This window comes from Cygnus olor, chromosome 7, assembly GCF_009769625.2.
Source record: "Cygnus olor isolate bCygOlo1 chromosome 7, bCygOlo1.pri.v2, whole genome shotgun sequence".
NCBI lineage: Eukaryota > Metazoa > Chordata > Aves > Anseriformes > Anatidae > Cygnus > Cygnus olor.
In genome coordinates this window covers 25,287,427-25,305,335 of record NC_049175.1, presented here as the reverse complement: position 1 = coordinate 25,305,335, position 17,909 = coordinate 25,287,427, and the positions used below count along the sequence as shown (strand labels likewise).

General features: G+C 50.2%; 1 protein-coding gene and 1 long non-coding RNA gene across 4 annotated transcripts in view; both read left to right on the top strand.

Annotated features, from left to right (window-relative positions):
- SH3PXD2A (SH3 and PX domains 2A) overlaps positions 1-17,909 on the top strand; it is a 252,560-nt gene that overhangs the window by 59,553 nt on the left and 175,098 nt on the right. For all 3 annotated transcript variants that reach the window (XM_040564093.1, XM_040564090.1, XM_040564091.1), the window contains exon 3: positions 9,582-9,657. In XM_040564093.1, the coding sequence (XP_040420027.1) occupies positions 9,582-9,657 (76 nt within the window). The remainder of the gene's footprint in view (positions 1-9,581; positions 9,658-17,909) is intronic.
- On the top strand, positions 14,701-16,798 carry LOC121073312. The gene is made up of 3 exons (XR_005821614.1): positions 14,701-14,909; positions 15,871-15,973; positions 16,611-16,798. It is a non-coding gene; the product is annotated as an uncharacterized LOC121073312 (long non-coding RNA).

Sequence of the window (17,909 nt, the reverse complement as noted above, 5' to 3'; positions counted from 1 at the left end):
TGGGGCCCGGAGCAAGATATCTGTTACATGCAGCTCCGTCTGCCCGCTCGGCTGATGGGGTTCGTCGTCTGTGCTCCTTTCTAAATTACCCCAGGGACGGGAGACGCATGTGCTTGGAACCAGATCCACAGGCAAAACATCTCGACGGTTGGAGGTAGGGAGAGAGGGAGAAAGAAGACAAAGGAGTCTCCTCGCAGCACATAGTTAAAACCTGTGGTTGTGTTTTGTTTGGCACGGTTTCTTCATTGTGCAGAGCCGAGCGGCCGCTCTCCCCGTCTCCCCAGAGCTACAACCAGCGTCCTACGGAGATGACTAGATACGATTGCAGATGGAGCTGCTAAAGTAAAATGTGCCATTGTGTTCGGAGCTATTGTTTCTGCTTTCAATATTAAAGTTGCTTGTGGTTTCCAGGGGACAATATATCAAGCAGAGCTAACAGGCTGTAGAGAAGATGTAGATTACGAAAACACGGGGATTAAATTTCATACGTTTGGAGCTAAAGCCTCATCCCTCTCGTAGTAGTGGAAGCAGGGGAGTAGCCTTGCAGGTCACGAAACTCTACCAAATTAGCTAAGAGTGTCTGTTTAAGCAGGTTTAGTCGAAGCGGTGCTCATTGCTGTGTGAGCAGCAGAAGTCTTGCTGAGGATGGACTCTGGGTGCGAGATGAGCTGCCCTCCGGCGTGTAAATGGCGTCTGAGAGCACTCCCACACCAGGCTTTGCACTGCTTCACGTAGATGGGGTCTGTCTGTCGGAGTAGCCCTGGCTTAAAATGCCGATGCCATCAGCTGTTACATCTTTATAAGGGAGGAACAAGGCAGAACAGGGCACTGCTGTGCGGGATAGACGTGATTCTCCAGCCCTTGACACCTCAGCTGCCCTGGAGGACGGGCTGGACGCAGGGGAAGTCACGCTGGCACACGAGCAGACCCTTGAATGATAAATCAGTTCCCTGCCCATGAGATGTTGTCCTTAGCCTGTGACATTGGGGAGCAGGTCAGGAGGCTTGTAAGAATACTTTGACAGAAGGACAGTGCTGGACAAAACAGGCTGGGGCAAAACCAAACCAGCCTGCAGATGGTGCTGACCTTAATACTTGGTGTGTAATTAGTGCTAACAGCAAGTGTTTAATTAAGAGCATCGCTCTGCTAATGGCTCTGTGCTGCATTTCGCATAGAGCCTGCAGCACCTTGCTTTCAGCTGCAAGGCAGCGTTATCCAAGGGCAGGAAGCTTTGGGACCCTGCAGCCTCCCATTGACCCGTCCAGCCTTTGTGTTGGACCCGCCGCTGGGCTGAGCTGCTCCTGCCGGGACAAAGATCTCTTGGTAGGATTTAGGAACTGGCCGTCTTTGTGCTGTGGGGCTTTTGCCGTGGCTCAGTAAGGTTAATGCACTAATAAACCCCCAAAGGTCCGTGGTGCTGCGCTGTGTGTCAGCGGTTGGCTAGGAAGGGCTGAAATTGAGAGGAGGACAGAAGGTAAATGTTTATGGAGTTCTCAGGCAATGGAGGAAGCAGTGATTAACAGGGGTGACCTTGGTGCTCTGCTCCCTCTGCTTTCAGCGAAGCTCCTGCACTTGCCACCGTACTTAAAAATGGGACTTGTGCTCTGGTGGTGCTGTCAGACGCATTTCTGTTGCTCCACTGTTAAGACAGCTCCTCTCTCCAGCCCAGACTGTCACTGTGCCCTGCAGCGAGCCTTTTAGGACGTGCCCGGACTGTGCAGTCTGAATAGCTCGGCCGTCTCTTGATGCTCTAGCTCCAGAAAAAAGGGAAAAAAGCGAAAGTGTTTGCATCCCCTCCTAAAATGATGAGCCTGCCTCTGAAGCTCAGCTAATTGACCCAGCGGGGCATAGCATCAGCACGTCTCCGACATCTCTGCGTGACCTCGCCGTGCCATATAACCGCAGCATTCATCTCTTCTCTCGCTTTCCACAGGCATTATGGTGTGGCCTCGCTTCCCAGGGATGTTGCTGGGGCAAAAGCACTGCAGATAGCAGAGCAACAAGGGACGTAAAACCACCACGGATGGATGGAAAAGCATGAAGTAGCCTTTGTCCCAGCATCTTCCAGTGCGGTTAAGTCGGATGAGGCCAGCCTAATTTAGCTCTGGGGAAACAAAATGCTTCTGGCAGGACACATCAATAGCTGCTCTGTGAAGGGACGGGGTAGGCTTTCTGAAAAGCTCTTCAGAGATGCACCGAGTGGCTCTGTCATCCCAAACCAGCACCTCTGAATGTTTTGCTAGTCTGTGTTAGCCACAAACGCCGGGCTCATTTTGCGGAGCCCTTAGAGAAAGCTGCGTTTCTCTAAGAAAAACACCAACTGTCAGCTGGGAAGCAGCATTCCCTCTTTTGATGGATTATGTTGGGGAAACACCCCCACTCCCTGCTTCCCCCCCTTCTCCTCTCCTGGCTGTTTGAGTTGGATACTGAAGGGCTTGTAAGATTTCCAAGGTTTCTGGTGGAAATTTTCAGACCTGAGAGAGGCGTTTTCCCTTTGGGGATTACACCATGCTTTAAATGTCTGTTCTCTTTATTTTATATGTGTTTTCCTGCTTTTGTTTGACTTTCTCACGGATTGCACTATATTTAATTCAGAACATATCCTATAATGCTGTAATTGTCAGGCACGTTAGCCGGTTATCCGGACAGTTTTTGCTTTAATTCTTTCTTTTTTTTTTTGCTTTCAAAATAAAAGGGAAGCCAGTTACTGCTGCTTCCTAGTAATTGAATGAATGCACTTCTCTTGCATGCTGTGGCACCGTGTAACACCAGGGGAGAGCCAGTGTCACTGGCTGCCTGATGGAATTATTCCTGCTGCACTGGGGAACTGGTTACTGCGTTAGGAAGCGATGGAGTTTCACCTCCTTCTGCCTAAGATACCGGTTATCCACGTGAGTGGCGAACAGCTGGGCTCAGTCTGTTTCATGGCCTCACCCAGAGATCTCCAAGTCTTCTGCGAACTTTGGCTAACTGATGCTGTGCTCAGGAGCAGCTCTGTTTCAGCTCTGTCGCTTTCTGAAGGGGTGGGAGCTAGCCAGACCTCCTGCGGGTTTGTGTCTGGGGGAGCAAACTGGTTTCTTGTTCCTCGGAGAGAGTAAGGCAGAGGAGGAGTAAACACAAGCTCGGTGTGACCCGCATCCAGGAGAAATCCTCCGACGGCTGTGTCCTACGGAGGGATCTGCCCCAAAGATGGTGGCTTTGGTCCCTGTCACACACGTGCTCCTGTCCCTGATCTCAGCAGACGTGCCCTGAGCTGGGGTAGGTCAGGTCTTCCCACTTGTGTCATGGATGCTCCACCGATGAGCTCTAGCAGAAGAGCTGCCCTGAAATCAAAATGTTGAGGAGGCGATCTTCTCTGACCAGGCTGATACAAGGTGAACCTGGGGTGACTGGCTCTCGTGTCATCAACGCTCAGGCTTGTTTTCACCTGCTGACAGAGGCAGAAATCCCCTGAAATGTTGCTGTGGTACTGAGCAGGATGAGAGCCATTTGCTGGAACTGGGGGCTAGCCGTCTTCCTTAAGTGAAAGACCACCCTGGATGCTCTGGTTAACCAGGATTTGCAATATGCTACAGATGGACAAGCCCACAAGTGGGAGGATAAGCATTTCTGAAAGCCACTGATAATACTTCTTCCATTTGCTTCTGTCCTGCTGATTTTGAAGTGCAATTCCTTTAAATTTGGCCTCTGACTCCTGCTCTGCTGAATAAGGCTCAGAGCATTTGGTGGCTCTTGATTAGATCTCACGTCACCTTCCTGAGATCTCTCCCATTTTGCAGCTGCAAAAGCAGAGGCAGAGCCACAGAGAGGTTTGTCCATGGGAAAGCTCTGGCAGATGGCAGGATTCAACCTGATTCTGGCTTTGCCCTTCCCTGCAAATCACACCATGTGTAACTCAGAACGTAGCTGATGATGCTGTAACCGTTGGTCATGTCAGCAAGCAACACAGCTGGTTTTCATCTTCAGAAGGAAAGGAAATTGCTGCTGCTTCTCCGGGTTTAATTAATAACATTTTCTATTCTGATATCTTACCTCCCCTTCTCATCTAAGCTTTCATTAGCCACACTAGGTTCTTTCAAGCTTTTTTGAGCGGCGGATGCTCTAAACCCCTCCTGGTGAGGGTGTGAGTTTCATTATCTCCTATTGTAGATCCCTGGTAGCAGCACTGCTTTTTTGTCAGTTTCTTTTGCAGCCTTCTCGCAGAAGGGTGCACACAACACCACGCTTGTACTGATGCCTTCTCTCCTCTGCCCCACGAGCTGGCTTTAGCTCCTCGTTGCTTCTTGGGACTCTGACTGAGCTCAGATGAGCCACACGAGAAGGGATCACCGAGAGCTCGCCCCCTGTGCCTGGTGCCTACCTCTCCTCGCGTACTTTACCTTTCATCCTCATGTACTTTACTTTTCACGTCCAGCAGTGGCTAGGCTCATGCTATTGTTGGCTTGCCTCTTTTTTAATGAAAAGCACATTTTCTGATGAGCACTTGGGAAGAGAGAAGCTGATCTGCCTCTTTGCATTCAGTCTAGGAAGAGTTGTAGCCTTGGGACCACTCGGGTGACGGAGTGTAAGGTGGCAAACTTGCTGGAGTTTCTGGGGGCACCTTGCCAGAAATATGCTGTTCTCAGTCTCATGGTCATGATTTGCTTTTCATCCACTGGCTATTTTGCTGGGACAAGAGTAAATCAGACACTGCAGAGAGTGTGTCTCTCTGCAAAAGGTCGGAGTCCTGCATCCGTTTGCGGCTCTGGATGTCGTTTCGCTTGCCGAAGTAATGGGTTTGGATGAAAGTCATTCTCAGGGTTTCTGTTTGTTAAAATAAGTCTCCTGTGATTGCAGCACTGACCTCCTGGGGGACTTTGATTTTATCTGTGCACAAGGCAAACCTACATCCACTTGAAAGGAACCAGCGAGATATGCGCTCTGATAAGAGGTTCCGTGGGTGTCCTAATTTGCTCATTTTAAGAGGTGTGGAGAACTTCACTCTCGTAACTGGGGGAGAGTTAAAACTGCTGCAGGGAAGGAAGGGCAGGAATTAACAGCCCAGCAGGAAACTCCAGCTTCAGTCCATAGAGTAAGGCATAAACGGTGATCAGGTACCGTCTGTGGGTTAGTTTCAGAGAGTTAGATTTGGTCACACGCTTCCAAAACCTCGAGACCAAATCAGGAACGAGTTTCCACTGCCAAATGCTGCAGAATCAGGCCATTAAGCAAGTTTATGTTCGTCTTCCCCTCACTGGTTGGCTTGCAGCAGAGTAAAAGTCTGATCTCTTGCAAAAGACAAGTCACCCCTTCGTCTCAGGTGCTTTTAGTCCTTACATGTAAAAGAGAAGGAAATGTTGTTTTGTGAAAGTTTAACCACGGTAAATAAAAGGCAGTAAGTAAATAATTACCAGGAAACTGCCTGGCTTCTCGTCTTCAGATGAGAGTCATCTCAAAGGATGCTTGTTTTTCTTTGTTTGATTTTTAATCAGGTGGTACCATCCCAACGCACGGGGAGCTGAATCTAATTTTCACAGCAGAACTGATGTGATGTGATCACAGATGCCATCAGCAGGTGACCGCTGAGCCAAATCCGACCCTTATTTGCAGGAGCATCTCTCTCTTCGCTGCATATTCACCTTCTTAGGTAGAGGTGGTCTGAAGCAGAAGAGATGAAAAGGAAATAACAGCCTAGCTGGCGGCCTCTCCCTCATTTCCCATGCAGCTTAAATGTGCGAGGCAGCTTCCAGAGCTCCCTACGTTTATACCGAAAGTGTAGAGACTGTGCTATTTGTCTTTCATTTTCGTGGCCTTTAAGGATGAATTTGGATGATGGTTGCAAGTTTATCTTTTGAATTGTAAAAGCGAGAGTGATTTTTGGTCGTTTTTTAACAGTGGATACTGATTCTCAAACAACTGCCCGCCTCCAGGAGCTGGGACTTCAAAAAAGAGGCCAGTTATTATGAGAGGTGATACCACTGAAATCCTTTCCCTCCTCCATCCTTGCCAGTCCTGTGATCTACGGTTATGTGCAGGTAGTAAGGAGCGGAGTAGGACAGTGCTCTGAGACTGCGCTCATCTTAACGAGCAGCACCTCACACAAGTAATTCCCTTGATTTTTATTTTGATTAATTACATTATCATTTACTGACTACTGTGAGTAAGGAAGTCCTAATGTGGACCACAAGGTTTGTAGCAGGTCTTCTAAAGGAGCTTAGTGCAGGAGCGAGAACAAAGCTGCTCAGAGCCCAGGGCAGGACTCTGTGGAGGACTTACGTAGGAAAGCTGTTGGCGAACCCGGAGTAATCTGGGGAGACGAAGCCTGGGGAGGTGGTTTTGGTGGCGAATTACTTGTGGACGCACATCTGTTGTGCCAGAAGCAGGAATGGGGTGTGTTTGTTCAGCCTGCCTCCAGACGTGCTGCCTGTCTGGGTCGGAAGCCCGTTTCCTGGTTTCTATATACCCCCCCTGTTCCCAAACGGATCCCCCACCCCATGCCACGGTGACACGCTGACGGATTTCTTTCTGCTCATCCCACTGGTCATGCCATCGGAGCCCGTGGTGGGATTTATATGCGAGTGTTTATAAGCAGAAAAATTGAGCGTGAGCTCCTGCAGATTTGCAGAAAATGCATTGCCCACTTGGTTTTCTTGTCTGCCCGATCTCCATCCTTTGGGAAGCCTCCACATCCAGACTGCCCTTATTTCCTTTCCCCCGGGATGGTTTTACTCTAGGCAACAGGAGGTGACTTCTTCATGCAGTGAAGCTTGTCGCTAACTTGAATGTTGTGTCTCAAACAATCTGTGGAGACTGCCATGTCTGAACAGAATAGCCAGGGGCAATAAGTGAAGGATATTTTTTACCAGTTATATGTATATTTGCAAGAAACATAATGATTTCCTTTCACGGAAAACCATTTGTCACACACTAAAGAGTTTTCAACTTTTGGATGCTCTGCAGACATCTAAGCGAACCAAAAATCTCTTTATTGGTCTTCTGCTGTTAATTATCCACAGGGGAAAGTGCCGCAACTACCAGGAGGAGCTTCTGTGGTGCAGCCCGTAGCTCCCTGCATTTTGGGCCGCTCCATTTATCTCCACTGGTAGCATCTCTTCTGACTAGAGATGGGCTTTGGCTTTGGCTTAGGGTGCCCCATCACCTCTGGCAGGTTTGGGATGTTTCATTCAGGCCTGTTGCTGTTTTTTTTTCCCCCCCCCTAAGCCCGTCTCTCCTTGTCTTCTGCTTTGTGTCCTTGTCCATGGGTGTAAAGGTACAGGATCCAGCTTGTTTAGGACTTTAGATCTAATTTGCACTGGTTTTGCATAGCAGAACTCATCAGGGAAGTGCCGAGGAAGGGTCTCTGCTTCTTTTTGTTTGGCTTTGACACCCTGAAGGGTTTCCTGCACTGCAGAGCTGATGGGCACTCACTACCTTCCAGTCTGTGTTGCAGGTTTTCCGTGTCATTAATGGTCATTCACACAGACGTAGTCGTGCTGGGAGTGCTTTATCTGGCATTGATGAGAACAGCTGGGTACAGAGGCCGGGGCATTACTGCTGGCCTGCAGTTATGTCCTTGCACAGATCCTTTGTAGGATCTCTGTTGGGTTCCCTATGTCACGCCAGAGATTCAGCTGCTAGTTCCATCCTGACACTTGTGCCCAGGTGCCCAGCACTGCCCCACTTCTCTTGCTCAAATGACTGGTCCAGGGGCTCATCCACAAGCCAGCAGCGGGCATCATCTGGGGCTAGAGGCTTCTAGGGGGACTGTCCCTCTCCTCCATGGGTGCCCAACCTCGCACAGTCTCCTCGAGGAGCAGCAGCTTCACTCCTTGCCTTTAGTTTTGCGCGTTGCCCCTTGGGATATTGCCTGATATATCAAAGAAGATGAGAAATCTGCCACACTTGCAGGGGATTTCACCCTTGGGACAGGCTGTGGCCCCATAAATCGCACCAATGGCCTCCGGAGACCCTGTGCCACCCCCAGCTCTCTGCCATCCAGGCCCTCCCAGTGGAAGCGAGAGCTGGGGCAGTGTCGTCTAGGAAAGTTTAGCCAAACTCTTCCAGCTGTAGCTTGTTGTATCTATTTTGCTGATATCCACCCTTTAGATAAATAGAGCTGTTGTACACATTGCGACGCTCTTGATGTGGTTAACAAGGCTTGTATTGGCCAAGCTAACCTAACTCTAGGAATAACCATGAGAATTTGACTGTATCGGTTCCAGCCTGAATAAGTCACTGTGTAGTAAAGTGACAATCCTGGCTGAAAGTGTAGGAGCAGGGCAGTTTCAAGTGAATCAGTGGGGCTTTTCCCCCTCCCCTTTCCCTTCTTTGAACAAAACTCCTGCCCGTGGCTGTCCTCAGACACCCGGAGCTCCATCTCCAAGAAAACAAAATTTCCCATTTTCAATAAAAATTGTGTCTCTGTAGGTAGAAAAGTGAGTTAGCGAACAATCCGCAAAGCTACGGTCTATTTATTTACCAGGCTGACTCCCTGATGGGGAAACATGTGGGATCTTTTAAGTTTTTCTCCTGCACAGATGTTCCCTCTACTCCCGAGTTTCCTCTTGATCTTTGCTTTGCCGTTCCATATGGGGAAAATGCCGGGGATGTTGTGTGCGGTGGAAGAGGAGAAGGGCTCTGTGTGCTTAAAACAAAAACAGTAAAAAAAAAAAAATCTGTTTTTTTCCATGTTATAGCAAAAAAAAATATTTCTTAAAGGAAATCGATTGAGGTAGCTAAACGGTGGTTAGCTCAAACGGCCTCGCTGTTGGACACACAGCGCTGCTTCAGTTCGGTGCTGGCTGAAGAGCCCCCCCAGTTAGATTTCGCTGCCAGCTTAGGTGTTTGTTTTGGGTGGTGTGTGGATGGAGCTCAGGTGAGAAGACAGGGGTCTTGCGAGGCCAGGTAGCGGCAGGGCTTGGCTTCCTTCCTCAGAGGCTGCAGGGCCTGCAAGCTGTGGGCTGAAAGACGTCTCTCCCGGTCTGCTGGGAATGGGTGACTGGGCTGGTGGGATCGCTGGAAGGTAGCTTTTTGAGGTTTTAAGAAAACGCTGGCTCAGGTGCTCCATAACCACGTGCTCAAGGGTGCTTGGCACCCTTCTGTTTCTCCCTGGGAAAAGAGGAATGCTCCTAATGGGCCAGGGCAGTGGGCAGCGCCTTGCCAGCAAGAAGACACATAGGGGAGTTTGTTAAATAGCCTTTCATCTGGTTGCTTGAGCAGCACTTTTAGCTAGGCAGGTGGTCTGTCATAGGGACAGGTAAAAACTGTCTCTACCAACCCGGGCAGACTGTGCAGTAGAGACAAGGCACATTTGTGATGAAGGATGAGAGCCTAATTTTAGAAGTGTGGCAAGGCCGGGCTCAGATGTCTGCCCGGGCCCCATCCCAGCTCCTGTGCGCTGCCAGAAACTTGCCCTCCCTTTCTTGGAGTGAGCAGTATCGTATCTTCATGTACAGTCTCCTCTGCAACTGGGCAGAGGGATTCCTGCAGTTGCTTTGCTTTGCTAATCCTCTTTCAAACCATACGCAGGCCAAGAAATCCTCTGTCCCTAAGCAGCCAGTCTCTGCTTTCCCCCTAAGACGTTTCTTCTGTTTCCTTTGCAGATGCAGCTTCTGGACAAGTTCCCTATCGAAGGAGGCCAGAAAGACCCCAAGCAAAGAATCATCCCTTTTCTACCAGGTAATGCTATGGCAAAAGGCCTAAACAAGATGGGTGAGAGCACCTGGGGCTGCACAGCCACTGTCTCTAGTGCTTTTTGTGGCTGGTCTTACACGTGCCTTTTCCCTGGGGGCTCGTACATGCTGCCTGTGATATCAGGTCTCCACTTCCTCCTACAATACCTGGTATGGTCTTTAGGGCTCCCAGGGGATCTTACATCAGCTGTTCAGGTTCAGGCTGGCTCATGCACTGCTGCACAACGGGATTCAATAGCATCCGGGGCGCTGTCCCCACTGGTTGCAACTACATGGCCTGAGCCTGGGCTGGGAAGCCTCTGGAGACCAGAGACACCATTGTGTTCGTTTCTGGGTGCCGTGCCTCTGCAGACACATTGCATAGTAAGGGATGAACAGTTAGTGTTGCTACTGAGATATAACGGAAACTGGGAGAAGATTAAATGCAAACAGGGATTTCTGCAATACTGTCCACAAAGTTAAATAAATGTCTCTTTGGCCTGAGCTGCTGTCCCTCTGACAGCTTTCAGAGAGGGGCTAGACATGATAGATATCCTCTCCTCGGGGTAACTGCGCACACTTCCAGCAGCAATTGCAGGGATGGCACAGCGTGTTGAGCCAGACCGCAGCGTGCTCTTGGAAATGCTGGCTCAGGCCAGCTCCCTGTTGTCTGACTGCACGATTCTGGCTGTTGGCTTCAAGTTTGGCTCACTGCACTGAGTGTTAAGATAAATGGAGTATTTTCAGCCTATTGAAAGGTCTATTCTGCCTTTAACCATAAAAAGGAGATCCCAACTCTTCCCCAAAGGTCTGTAAAGACAAGCTGGGATGGGAAGGCTTAGTCCTCTCCAGGAGTGTGCCGCGGTCCCTGACACTGTTTGCAGGCAGAACATCTGCTCCAGATGTGTGGCGAGCACAGCTCCGGGGCTAGCAGGGAGCAGGGACTTGGAAACCAGCAGCACAAATACGTGACGCAAGCATTGGAGCCACAGTAGGGCAGCACGGCAGCCTGGCAGCCTCCACGGGCCTTCTGGAAAGCAGCCCCGGGGATCAGGGATTGCTCTCTGCAGCTCTCCTGCAGATCCTTTGCAGCCAGGGGGAGGTGGTGTTGCCCTCAATTTCCAACCTGGAATGAGAGGAGCCCAAGGTCAGGCTCTATTTTCAGCTGTGCCACCAGCAAACTTGTAGATGAGTCACTTTGTGAAATGTCTGTACAGTGCAGATGGGTACTGCTTGCCTGCTTTTCTTGCTGCTAAACATTTTGAGATCCCTAAAAAGCACTGTACAGGTGTTGAAATGACTTTAGGTGAGGTGCTGTAAGAAAATCTCTTTCTGCAGGTAACGGTTGTTCCTCCTCTATTGACTGCCACTGGCCAATTTCTTTTACTTTGTCTTAAAAAAAATGTTGGCTGACTGCAGGTCGCTGATGCTCGGTCTGCCTGCAGTTCTTAGTGATGGATATCCCGGTACATGGGTGGGTGATATTTGCGGGGGATGAGATACATCCCATATGCCCATTATAACACTTCCCACCCTCCGAGAACACGAGGGAGATGGTATTGCTGTGTGTCCTTGAGGGAAGAGTTATATCTGGAAAACATTTGGGTTGACTTAGTGTCTGAAAGAGAGGAGCTGCCACAAGGGAATAGACCTCATCTGTATTTAATTTAAAATATCTGTGATATACGTTCTACTTTTGATACCGAATCTCTGCCTCTTTCTTGTCGAATTGCTGAAAAGCCCTTGTTGCTTTATCCAGCAACAAGGTGACTCAGCTAAATGTCAAACAATGTCAAACTCTGTTAAATAAACTAGCTGCCGTAATTAGAATATGCGTGGCATTTCTGCTGCCGGAGCTGTGGATCGCTGAAACAAATACCTAGCTATAAACTGTCTTAATTAAAAAACAGCAGGGCAGATGTTTGTGCTTAAATCTTACTGTTGTGAAGATGTTATGATCTTGCTTGCTTGTTGTTGGCCTGATTCAGCCAAGTTGGAGCGACTGCCAGGTGCTGAGTGCCCTGGGCTCGCCCGTGCAGCTTGCAAGCTTTGGTGGCTTCCCTCCATCGGGTCTGTTTTAGGAAGCTGACACGCACCAGCCCGTGGCTGCTGGGTACCAGCACTCCAGCATGTCAGCAATGCCGTGGTGCTGTCCTGAAATGAAGGCGTGCTCCGAGCTTGGAGAATTAAGGTCGCTTTGCCGAAGCACGGGGCGTGCGTGGGTCTGGCTGACAGCTCACTCGTAGGGCGGCGGAGCCGCAGCAGCCCGTGCAGATGTGGTGGGTGTTCAGAAGTGTGGTGGCCAAACCCGAATCTCCTGCTGCAGCAACGGGCTGGAAAGGAAGAGGGGAGGAATGGTCGTGGGCCCCAAAGTAGGAGCGCAGTCCCTCCCTTCCTATACCCTGACTCTGTCCAGCAGTCAGAGTAGGGGCTGGGGGATGCAGGACGCTGATTCTCTTTCTAGTGTGGAGTTGGAGAAGGGAAGATGTCTAAACTGGGAGATGGACGGCCTCACAGACACCCTCCTGGTCTGTCCGTGGTGATCTAGGTGGCAGACAGGGCATGCAGATGGTCTCCTCGGGCGAAAGAGAGCTCCCGTTTCTCCTTCCCACAGGAAAGGGCTGGTGCTCAGCCATCACCCCAGCACAGACAGGAGCACTGATCAGCCGTGCAGCTGCAGCAAGTGCCTGGAGAGTCCTCGAGGCACTTTACCTTGGGCACAGCGATAGCTGTGTCTCACCTTACCTCGTGTGGAACGGGGCTGATGCTGCCTGATCCTTATTTGTGTGGAAAGCAAAAGGTGAAACATCGCCCTGTTCAGCTCCCTGCTGCAGGTCACTCCCTCCCACTGTCCGCACAGCCTTCAAATCCCCTCAGTCCTGGGAAGCGTTTTGCTGCGGGTTTCGTCCCCACCTGGGCGTGACAGAGTGCTGGCAGCTGCCCGCTGCTTCGCTGACCTGGTACGTTTTGGCTGTGGTTTTTGCTTTACGCACAGATGATAGCCCCCTTTGCGCTCACTGCTGCTGTTTTGCTGCGGCTATATTGCTGCAAATTACTAGGCAAGGCTGCCTCCCTGTTGGGGTAATCAAGCTTTATTATTCGACTGTGCTGAAACTCTTTTACCTGGAGGAACAAGAAAAGTGTGACAGAGTTCAGAGCCTTGCCCTCCACGGAGAGGCCACAGCAGTAAAGGGCAGTTTTCCATTCCTTCAGACACCTTTTTTGTATTGTCTTTCTATCAGTTTATTTCTTCAAATATTTTCCCCCTCTTCCCTCCTACACAAATAAGGACTTTACAGCCTCATTGCCATGAAGGAAAGGAAAAAGAAGTCCTGTGGGCTATTTTGTAGTTTTATTTTACTTCTTGAGACTCACCCTGCTACCCTCAATTTTTCATGATCTTTTTTTTTTTTTATCATACTGAGAGGGAAAAATTTACATTTTTATTCCCTTCTCCCCGTTATATCTTCTTATCAGTTCTTCCTTTCTTCTCTCTGATTTCCCTTTTACTGTTGGAAAAGTCTCCATCAGGGCAGAGGAGGCAGAAAAAAAAAACACATAAGAAGATCTTTGTGGAGAGGCCAGAGAGCATGACGTGTTTTCTAAGATGGCGATATGAGATTTTTGTTAGGGAGGAAGAAAGGAGTTTGTGGAAGAGTTGGAATAAAATTTGCCACAAAAACCCATTTTAGACCAAAGACAATTTGTAAAAAGGCAGAGATGAAAAGCACTGTCTGGCTGTAACAGTGGGACTGTTGGCTGAGCCCACACGAAAGGCACTGATTTCTCCCTCACCTCTTCTGCTGCCATATCTGAAGGGCAACCTTTGGAGGGTGGACTTGGAGCTTTGCTCCCTCCCCATCACATACTTTTGTGTCTGCATCAGCAGGGAGTAGAGGATATGGATTTGTCCTCCCTTCTTTCAGGGATCTTGAGGTAATTAATGAAGGAACTTCAGCTGACAAGACTGGTCTGTTGTGCTTCTGGAGAGTACAGTGGCAAACACAAATGACAGAGCCCGGGCAACACAACCCCAGGATTAACACTTCTGCAATGGCTGACCCTGAGACTCCGTGGCTTGCATTATTTTATTTCTTTTGGCACTAAATAGAAGAGGCATCTGGAGACAAAGCTGAAGCTAGAGGGATGTCAGCTCCTCTTGTCCCACAGTGTCTTCCAAAGCACGGCCTTGGGGAAAACACTGCACGGCATGAAATCGTCCCGTTGCGCTGGCTACAGGGCTGCGGATCCCTGTGAGGGAGAGGCGCTTGGGCTTTCCGCTTGACTTGCCTGATTTTCCTTACCCCTGGGAAGCTGGGTCCTGTCCCTGATGTCCCAGCCGGGTGGGAGCAGGCTGCCCTCCCACGCTGGTCAGGAGCTGCAGGAGCATCACCCGGCCTGCCTCCACTCCCTGCCTCCGGCACTGGGGAGCCTCTGCCAGAAAGGCACCTTCTCACTTCCCTTCTTTCCCACTCGGATTTGCCTCTTCCCCTGGTTAGGGTGAGGAAAGAGGACAGGCTTTTTGGGGTACGTGCTGCGAGAGGAGCTTGGTGGCCGCATCTTGGGGCACCGGGCAGGATGCCAGTGTGCTGGATGGGGTGGCACCGGCCCGATGACCTGATGGGGTTCCCTGGGGACACATGGGGGGAAGACGAAGGGAGCTGGTGGGCCGGAGCAGGCAAGGTCTGCTCCTCTCCGCTGCTTCATTTTGGCCTCGTTGCTATTTTCTCCTCCTGATTTTGCACCTGAGCTGTTACGAGGGAGGAAACCACGGCGCTGCTGCTCCTCTCCTTGGCGGAGGCGAAGCTCCAGACGGTGCTGTTGAGGAAGAGCCGTGCTTTCTCCCCGAGAGAAGAAACGCCCCGGCACCATCTGGAAGGGGTCCCTGGGGCTTCCTCCTGCCCGGGCCCTGAGGCAGCGGGAGCACGTTGGGGCTTTGCCCCCCGGCCCAGCAAGGAGCAAAGCAGGTTTTGGGGGCGCGAGCCCCGGCCGAGGGCGGCTGCGGCCTCGCGTGCGCCAGGAGGGCGGTGGGAAGGGCGCGGCGGCGGCCTCGGGCACGGGAGGCGATGGCAGCGCCGCCCAGGCACCTGGGGCCGGCCGGGGAGCGCGGGCGGGAGCCTCCCTCGCCGTGCTGCACAATGCAGGAGGACGGGGAGTAACCTCCAGCGAACGCCGGCCGGGACCGTCCTCGCCCCCGTTCCTGGCCGCTCGCAGGCTGCAGCGGGGAGGTAGAGCTCCTGCCGATGAACTGCATCCCAGGTGGCTATGTCTGCTTCTCCGGTTCGGTTCGGTGTTGTGGTGTTTGTTTTTTTTTTTTGGCTTTTTTTTCCCCTTTCAAACGCTGTCGTTTCTCTGGGGAAGAGGAAGCTGAGGAGAAAGGCTTGAGCAGGTTTGCAGCAGGATTTTGTCGGTGGTGCTGAGTAGCTGCTTTTCTGCTCGACTGTGTGCGCTCCAGCTTGGCTCCGTCTGGTTTTCCCCAGGCTGCAGGAGAAGCAGCGTTTGTTCAGAGATCTTGGGAGGTTGCTCTTGTGCTGAAGCAGAGAGGACGGGCTTACCCCAGTAACTGAGGCTGTGGTGACCTTTGGATCCTGCGGTTCCCATTCCACCTGTGTAAATCAAGACCAAGATCAGCAAAATTAGGATGTGGCTGCCTATAATTCTGTCAAAGGGACTGAATTTCAGCCGTGGTTAGTGCATGCAGGGCATTTTCTGCATTTACTCTCCCCACCTCGTGGAGGCAGAACACACGGGGATTTCAAAGGGTGCTCCTTCCCGGTGGTAAGGAGGACCCGTAGAAATCACAGGGATATTCCAATTATTGGCTCCTTTTTCCTTTGAAGAGGTTGTTGCTAGGTGGCATTTAAAAGGAAATACATTCCTCGTCCTAATTCTTAAAGGGATTTTATGAGCAGAAATATATTTATTTAATTTCAGGCTTGTTTTTCGCTTTTGATTATCCTCTCCTGCAGCTCTCTGAGCCTGAGCAGCAAGATATTATTAAGCTATTTTAACTTTTCTTTAGCACCATTTTGAATCCCTGACCCACATGCAAAGGATCAGTATTGCAGCAGTTCAGAGCCGGTCAAAAACAGCTTAAAGGTTAAACCAAAAAAAAAAAATAGAGAGAGATCAGATAAAGTTTTCTTAGACCAATCATATCTGACTTTTTGGATTAAAGTATGGATTAAATCATCCTAAACAGTGTGCCTTTTGTACGCAGGTGTAGCCTCTGCAGGTTTGATAGGCACGCACCCAGACACGTCTCAGCTGACTGGTTTGCTGAGTAATACCGGAGTGCTACAAATAACAAGCAGCCTGCGCAGGTAACCAGAGGCGCTCTGCCATGGTCTCCTGAATACGAGGCAGCATGCATTTCCCCCAGAAAAGAAGATCTGCAATGCAGGAACGGGTTCACCGAGCAAACAGGTTCTGGACACAGCCTGCTGCATGGATCCAGCCCCTCGCAGCCCATGGGGCCATGGGACAGGGGCTCCTCGCAGGCTGTGAGCAGGTTGGAAGGTGAAGGGGGGGCTTTTGTCACTCCATCCCCTTCTACCCACCTGCAGTAAATCAGCGTCGTGAGCCCCTGTCCCCACCTCAGAGGATCTGCGGGGGGGTGGGGAGATGGCCCATGGCGTAGGATGGCTTGAACTCGGTGGGAGAGCCTTTTGGAGGCCATGCCGTAATGCAATATAATTTCCTTTTGATATAGATTTTGTCAATTTTCATTCCTGTTCTTTGAAAAGGGAGGATGCCTCCAGCTCTAAAACAAACTTCTATTTGGGCCGAGGCAGCGTGTTAGCGAGACAGCTAACAGGTCCTTGGCTGGTTTCCACTCAGGCTTATTTAGGACTGGCTGATAAATGGGTGATGCTGTGCCTCTGGTGAGTTACTCTTCAGAAGCTCCTATTGTTCGAGAAAGCAGTTGCTATTGTTTCTTTCTATTTTCTGCTTTGCTAGGAGAGCTATTGCGGAAAATTCATCTCCTGTCTCTTACAAGAGGAGAATGTATTTCCTGTCGGCTCCAGGCTTGAAGGGAAAGCGAGAAGTGCCGGGAGGAAGTGGCTGTTCCTGGGCCGAGCGGCGGGAGGATTGATGATTTTCAGGGGGGCAAGCAGGAGGATTATTTTCTTCAGATCCCATGGAGATATTTTTAGGGTTTAAGTCTTTACGGTTGTCAAGCATGAGGTCATAGGACGCCCTTAGGCTGCTTCGGATTGAAGAACCTGCAAAAAAAAGAGTCAGCTGCCAACAACCGCCGGCTTTCAGAGCGCTTGCTTCCCTCCGAGGAAGGAGCTGCCGGAGTTGTAATGAGCCCCACGTAATCGGGTGCGGGGGGCCTTGGGCTTTGTGTACCGAGCCTGTTTCAAAGGCACCGTCAGGCCTCCTGGAGGCCTTTGGGCATTAACAGGGCTTGAGCCAAAGGCCCAATTTCGTTACAAAAGGAATGAAAAAAATGGTGGTGTGGGTGAGTGGGGTTCTTCTATTTTATTTTTGAATAAAGCCGGGCGCTGACCCTGCTGCTTGCTGCAGTTATTTGCTGTCAGTACTTTTCCACCCGAGGTCCTCTGTAGGTTCAGCTATCCGCTCATGTGGAGGCAGAGTGTGAGCAGAGCCTAGCATGCATGTTTGAAGGATTTGGGTTTGATTTCTGTAGGCCGTCCCACTTTCTGAAAGATACCTGCCCTTCCAGATTTAGCAGGGAAATGATGGTGACTTCTGCCCAAGTATATGGTCCTTTTCTGTCTCTTTCAACCCTTTCAGAGTTCTTTTTCAGTGTATAGATCCCAAATCTACAATACAGCAACTGAAATGAACAATACCCATTCCAGGGCAGCAAAAACCTACAGAATATTTTTCTCCTCCCTTGCACGTTAAGAGTGCAAACAGAAACCACCTTTGGGCAGAAATCAGCATACGCAGAACATGATGTGCCTCTCTTAGACCATCAGAGTCTCCTGATGAGAGTTCTGTAATTACCAAGCCACAGTTTCAAGGGAAAACAAAGAATGGAAAAGTTTTTGTTTTGGGTTTGCTTGGAGCCAGAGCTAATGAGTTTTTGGTGTTTTTTTTTTTTTCCAATGTGTGATGCTCAACCAAAAAGGTTTTCAGTGCAGTATAGCTGCCTGCAACCAGGGCAGCTTTTCAGTGCAGTAGAGCTGCCTGGATTCCTTGGGGAAATATACAGACGTTTTTACCCAGAAATTAGTTGGATTTCGATTCTTGTTTTTAAAGGCAATAAATAAACACGATTATAGA